The following is a 6,512-nucleotide window of genomic DNA, read 5'->3' as shown; positions in this document are numbered from 1 at the left end:
AGGGGGAAAAATGAGGGGGGCCCTTTGCTGAGATTTGGGGGGGAAACTTCGGCTGGACGCGCTGCCTCTCCGCACCGACCCCGCCGGGAAGGCGCCCGCTGCGGGCCGGGGGGTGTCCCGGGCCGGGGGGTGTCCCGGGCCGGGGGGTGTCCCGGCGGGGCCGGTCCCGTTTCAGCTGCGTTTACACGGGGTTTTCGTTCGTCTCCCTGACCCGGTGGGAGGCGAACCGCAGCTTTCTGAGTATTTCGCTGTCTCCGTGGTTGTGGGCAAGGTGCCCCCCAGGCTGCTGCCCCCCGGTGAGGGCAGAGGATGCTCCCTCACCATGCTCAGGGGAGATCTGCCGTCCCGGGGGGGTTTGCTCCTCTTACATCCCAGGATTCACGTTGTTCATTGCACAAGCAGCGGAGCTGGCTCTCAGCAACGTGACCTTCCTGGCACGGGAGGGGTCGGGTTTGTCACCGTCCTGGGACGGGACAGGGACAGGGACAGGGACAGGGACAGGGCGGGGAGCGGGGGGGCGCGGGGGATGGAGCATCTGCCAGAGTCGGGTAACGCTGCTGAGCGCCCCGGCTGTGAATCCCCCCGGCGCGGCCGGAGACCCGTCTCTTCCCACACGAAGCATCCACCGGGCCCCCCCGGCTCCGGAGGGGCTTCCACTGCCCGCTGACACTGCTCCACTTTTTCAACTGCTGGCCTGGTGATGTAATAAAAAAAAGTTTCCTCTAATCTGCAAAAATACCACTACATGGCATAACTATCTCCTCTAGGAAAACAAGGTCTTTTCCTCGGGCTCTGGAGGAGATGGCGGGTGAGCAGCCGGTGATCAAAGGGGAGTGACTGTGCGTGTCCCGGTGGAGAAAGTTCTGAGTAATTGCAGTATCAGGCCCGGTAGTGTTGGAGTGGTTTTACCCAGGTACCACCCCTGAGCTTCCAGGAGCGTGCTGAGTTTTGCTTATGTCTTTATTTCCTTTAAGTGGCAACTGCCCTAGGAAAACCCCAGAGGAGATTCAACACAGTCAACACAATCATTTCGTAACGTGGGAGTCTGATCTCACCCCTAAGGTGGAGGAGTTTCACTGGGATGATGCTGGGGTGATGCAGGGCTGGCCTGGCGGCTGCTGGGGCAAGGGCAGGACACCTCCTCCCCAGCAGCACGAAGCAAACCGCGCTACAACCAGGAGCAGGTTGCTTTTCGGACAGCGTCGGTCACCACGGGGACGGCCAGGCGAGGGGCACGTGGCACCCGAGCACCGTGGGGGTCTCGTGTCCCTGGGTCCGCTCCCGAGAGTCGCTTTAGGGGACACCGGCGTGCGGGCGAGGGGCAGCCCGGAGCACGGCAGCGGGGGGGAGGCGAGGGAAGCGGCCGTGGCTCCCCAGAACCGCCCGCAAAGGAGACAAAGTCAGAGAGAGCGGCTCTGCCGGCCGAGCAGCGCGACAGTGAAAGTGCAAAGGAGCCGGAGGAGCGGGGGAGCGACGGGTGCGTGTGCCCCGTCCCTGGCCGGGGCCTTGCAAGTGGAGCAGCCGAGCGAGGAATGAAAGCAGGGAGCAGCAGCTGGGGGCTGCCACAGGCCCGGGCCCTCGCGCCCGCGCTGTGCGAGTGACGGGGGTCTGAGGGCGGCAGCAGGGACGGAATTTTGTAACCGCGAGGCTGCCCCGCGTGTCGCTCGCCAGCGGGAGCGGGCTGGGCGTCCATCGAGGGCAAACACCTCCGAGTGCCCAGCCCTGGCCCCTGGCCCACCGCAGCGCCCGCGCCCTTCCTCCGGAGGGGTTTTGGGAAGGGTGATGGTTTTCCGCGTGCCGGCGGAGGGGGCTCTGGTCCCTCATTTGTCACTTCTCTGCTCCAGGAACAGCCTGCTGATGGGGGAGAGCAGGACAGGCCCCGGGCTGCCACCAAAACCGTCACCAGCCCCGCTCCGAGCCGCTACGGCATCCGAGCACTGAGCCTCCGTGCCCGGGGCAAGGAGACCCCCGTAACAGGGGCTTTGGCTTCCCGTCGGACGAGGCACCTCGCAGGGTGGCTTTCAGCAGTGAGAAAGAAACAAGGAGTCTATTCTGGAAACATTCTGGGAATAAAGGTAAGAAGAAAACTGTTAAAGTGAGAAAAAAGATTGAAAAAAAAAAATAAGTCATCCAAGTATGATCAAGCGCCGCTTTTGCTTCATGCCATTTCTTTTATCAAATGTCCTGTGTAAAAGCACAGCTTATGCCTAAAGGAAGAGCAAGGCCGAGGCCTTCACCCTGCTGCCATGCTGCGATGTCCCTGCAGAACCCGAGACTGCTCGGCTGTGTTGCCAGCACACCTTTGTTAACTTGGGTTGTTAATTTTGGGATCTGCGTGTTTTGCGATGCTGCAGGCGTCCTGCCTGAGGATGCTCTTCTGGCCGACCCTGTCTCCATCCCCATCCCCTTCCCTGTCCCTGTCCCTGTCCCTGTGCTCCTGCTGGCAGATGCCCCCTGGGGCCGTGGGACGGGGCAGCACTTGGCAAAGAACATGTCCCATGGCTTTGACATTGGGGACAAAACATTCTGAATCGGTTTAAAACATATCGAAAAACTAGTTTAACTTCATTTTCCATAGCGTGGCCTGAATCTAACTTGAAAGCGTGAAAATGCTGCCCTTCAGCACCCTGTGTTTGTGGTTGGGGAGTGAGGGGGAGGACACTCCAGCCTCAAAAGCCATTTGGAGCTGGGGTCCCTCTCCCCGCGCAGCAGCTGAGCGAGACACTGTGCCTTTGCAAAGAGCACTCTCACCTTAGGTGGCTAAATGGAAATAAATTCAAGGTGGAGAACGAGTGCATCAATGGCTTCTGTAAAACCGTGAGCAAAGACAAAGCAGCATCAAGATCAGCTGTTCGGCACCTTTGGTGTCACTCAGCTGTGAAAGTGGAGCTTTGCTCTCGTGCGCTGCTCGAGCCATGAGTGAGCTTCTCAGCATCGCCATCGGGAAAACAAGCTGCAATTCAGCTCAGGAAACCGTATAAAAAGAAATAGTAACTTCTCCCAGCGATGTCAGGTGCTGAGCACACACAAGGGTCTGCAGGAGCGAGGGGGATCCCCCCGCACCCACGCCCGGGCCGGGCCCCGCGCTCTGGCAGCCGCCGAGGCCGCAGCGCCCGCGGCCAGTCAGGTCCAGCCAGGCTGGATTCTGCCCTGCGCGGTGTAGGTGTGTTTGAAATTTTAATCTAATCTAAATCTTTTATTGGATTTCTTGAAAGGCGGAAAATATTTACTAGTTTGCCTTGCTAGCCTCTGTGGATTTCAGTGTATTTCGGCGAGAGCGTTCTCGAAAGCAGGGAGCGACGCCGAGGCCGCCCCCAGCGAGGGGTTTGTGCTCACGGCCGGCAGAGGAGGCTCGGGCAGAGCGGCCGCGCGTTTCACCTCTCCCTTCAGCCACGGGTAATTAGGCAGAGGCTGAGGTCGCTGCTCCTGTTCTCAGAGTCCTGCCCAAAGCCAGCAAAGCCTCTGATGCAACGCAAGCTGCTGCTGGGAGGAAGCCTCTGCGGCCGGCCACGCGCTGGGGGCCGGGGGCCGGGGGGTCCACGTCCCAGGACACGTGTTCTAACACGTCAGGCTACGTCTGACGCCTCATGTAATAGGAAATCATCACCTCTCCTTGCGTCATGGAGGGAGACGTCATAAATCCTACTGGGCTTACCCTTTTATCAAACCCTGCATATGCTCCTCCGGAGATTTTGCAGATTTTCCAATAAATCAGTGACTCAGTGTCACCTTTTTTTTTCCCTGAATAGTAAGGGGGACACAGTTGGTCCCGCTCTCCAAGAGGCCTGTGCGCACCCTTCAGCTTCCTCTTTACCTCTGGGGCTCTGTCTACACACAACTCCGCGTCAATCTGGTTTCTGCTTTGCCGAGTCCTGCTCATTATTGAGATATCGCTGTATTACTTCAGCACTCTTTCTTCTAGGATGCTGAGTTATACACACATTAATCTTTAACTATGTTCTCCCACAGTTTAAATATGAAAAATGTTCTAAGCACCTGACTCAGGTTTGTTTTGAAATCCTGCCTCGGGATATTAAGATTTAGTAACACAAATTCTCACCTTAAAAATAGCAGCACAAAATGTTCTGTTTACTCACAACGTGAATGTAAAATATGCAGCATCCCTCACATGAGCAGTGGGAGCATACCGATAGTATCTGAAAGACAAAGGAATTTGGTGGAAAAAACCAATCCTTGTCCTTCCCCTGGCGGGCAGCAGCACTGAGCAGCATTCCCGCTCCTGGGAAAGGTGCTGCTGGGTCCAGGTCCTCTTCTCCAGCCCCCTCCAATAGCCCGGTGCACTGACGTACTTTTTACTTTTAAGAAAAATTGTCCTGAGCCCTGTATTAGCTTGAATACTAGATGCTCTTGGCCTGAATTCTGCCCGAAACCAGCTCCTGTGTGTACTGCGTGGTCCGCCTAGTGCTGGCAGAGGTTTCAGACGGTGTGAGGGAGGTACCAGTGCGCACACAAAGCACCGACTGCCTGAAGTTACCCCGTTAGTGACGGCAACATCCGCAGGGCCTGGGCTGGTACGGGGGCACGGCCCTGGCCGGCAGGTCCGCGTCGCTGAGCTCCCGTGGGGCTGGAAGGGACCCCAGAGGGATGCGACAAAAACGTTCGCTGCTTTTGGCACGGCAAAGCACCACCCCCGGCCTCGTGCCCTCTCAGGGCTGAGGGGCCGTCTCGCCGCCGCGGTGTGACCCTGCAGAACGTCTGCTCTGACCTTCCCCGGGTGTAAACCCATGGTGGTGCCTTCGCTTAGCTCCTCCGCTTCTGCTCTGCTGACAGTGCCACGTTCTCGGCCTAACACAAACCCTGCGTCTCACCTCTTTCAGTGTCGTCTCTCCCCCTTGCAGGCAGCAGCATGAACCTGAAGAAATACTTCATTCGGGCGCTGCACCGCCTGCAGAAGGGCCCCGGCTACACCTACAAGGAGCTGCTGGTCTGGTACTGCGACAACACCAACACCCACGGCCCGAAGCGCATCATCAAAGAGGGGCCGAAGAAGAAATTCATCTGGTTCTTCCTAACGCTGCTCTTTGCGTCTCTGGTCTTCTGGCAGTGGGGTATCCTCATCAACACCTACCTCTCCTACAACGTCACTTCCTCTCTCTCTATTGGCTTCAAGACCATGAAGTTCCCCGCAGTCACGGTCTGCAATGCCAACCCTTTCAAGTAAGTTCTTCTTCGGCTAATTAACCCGGTCGTGGTTTAACACCCTCAGCTGTAGAGCTGGTGGAAGGGACTGCAGAGCCATTCCTGTCTCAGATACCCCGTTAGCAGCATCACCACGACTCACCAAGTGGCACCAAAACCCAAATAAAGGAGCACAATAGGAAGGCGAATGGCTCAGGTCCAGAGGAGGGTCCGTGGGCTGCGAGTTTGCCCGGTTTCCCATATTGTGTCAGTTAATCGGATGATGGTTAATTGCCTCCCTGTGAATTTTCCCTGGCTCAGGGAAAACTCGAACTTCAACTCACCTGTTACAGCCAAAATCAGTCTCTCGATCTTTCCCCACAGTTCCTTTCTTCCTCCCTCCGCGCTGTGCAGGCGCCTCTCTCCGCTCACACGCTGCCCACCGGGAGCTGGTTAACCAGCTGCGGCGCTGGGCCGCGGCCGTTGTCTCAGAGTAACTGGGTTTTGTTAAAAGTTACTTCAAATTTATACCCACGCAGTAGCGTAGCCCGAGGCAAGATGCTCTTGACCGACACACAGGAATTTGGGTTTTTTCCTCTGCTTGCTAGTTGTGTGAACTGTGGTGGATCCCTGAAGCGGAGCGGTGCGGCGCGGGCTGTCCCACTCTGCTCACACCGCAGCGCTCCGCTTGCCCTCCCGCCCCAGCTGCAGGCTGCTGGGCTGCCCGTGCCCCAGCACGGAGGCTCCCGGCGATCTCCAGGGAGTCTCTAGCAGCGATCCGAGCTGCCCAGGAAGGTCCCAGCCGGCGGAGCAGCAGAGCTGCTGCACGTCCCCACCACCCCTACGCCGCCTGGTAACGGCTCTCGTCCTGCAGATACTCGGAGGTGAAGCATCTGCTGAAGGAGCTGGACAGGCTCATCGAGGCGGCGCTGGAGAGGATCCTGCAGCCCACGCCCGGCAACGGCAGCGACAGCAGCTCCCCGCCGCTCGACCTGGGGCTCTGGCACCAGATCCCCCTGGTCCTCATCGATGAGCACGACAAAGACAACCCCGTCATCCTGGACATCTTTGAGAGCAACCCGGCTGCTGGGGGCAACGAAACCGCTGCGGGCAACCAAACCGCTGCTGGGGGCAACGAAACCGCTGCGGGCAACCAAACCGCTGAGGGCAACCAAACTGTTGAGGGCAACCAAACCACTGCTGGGGGCAACGAAACCGCTGAGGGCAATGAAACCGCTGAGGGCAACCAAACCACCGCTCCACCTGCCCCAGCCAACACGACGTTGGAGGAAAAGAAGTACAAGCTGGCGGTGAAGCTGGTGAGGGGGGTCCCTGGGGAGGCAGGCGGGGAGGGTGGGGATCGGTGGCTCTTC

The 6,512-nt window shown here is 58.4% G+C and overlaps 1 protein-coding gene across 4 annotated transcripts in view; it reads left to right on the top strand.

The window, feature by feature from the left end:
* Positions 1–1,822: 1,822 nt before the first annotated feature.
* Positions 1,823–6,512, top strand: part of SCNN1B (sodium channel epithelial 1 beta subunit) — a 13,257-nt gene continuing 8,567 nt past the window's right edge. The window contains exons 1-4 of one of the 4 annotated variants that reach the window (XM_026859347.1): positions 1,823–2,075; positions 4,860–5,178; positions 6,014–6,302; positions 6,396–6,458. In XM_026859347.1, coding sequence (XP_026715148.1) covers positions 4,868–5,178; positions 6,014–6,302; positions 6,396–6,458 — 663 coding nt within the window. In that variant the 5' untranslated portion in view covers positions 1,823–2,075; positions 4,860–4,867. Of the gene's footprint in view, positions 2,076–4,859; positions 5,179–6,013; positions 6,459–6,512 lie in introns of all 4 variants that reach the window. The other 3 variants (XM_026859346.1, XM_026859348.1, XM_026859345.1) reach the window with 3 other exon arrangements.

This window comes from Athene cunicularia (genome assembly GCF_003259725.1).
Source record: "Athene cunicularia isolate RWA chromosome 14 unlocalized genomic scaffold, athCun1 chr14_part2, whole genome shotgun sequence".
Taxonomy (NCBI): Eukaryota; Metazoa; Chordata; class Aves; order Strigiformes; family Strigidae; genus Athene; species Athene cunicularia.
The sequence above is the reverse complement of the archived record's forward strand: the minus strand, read 5'-3'. Positions and strand labels throughout refer to the sequence as shown.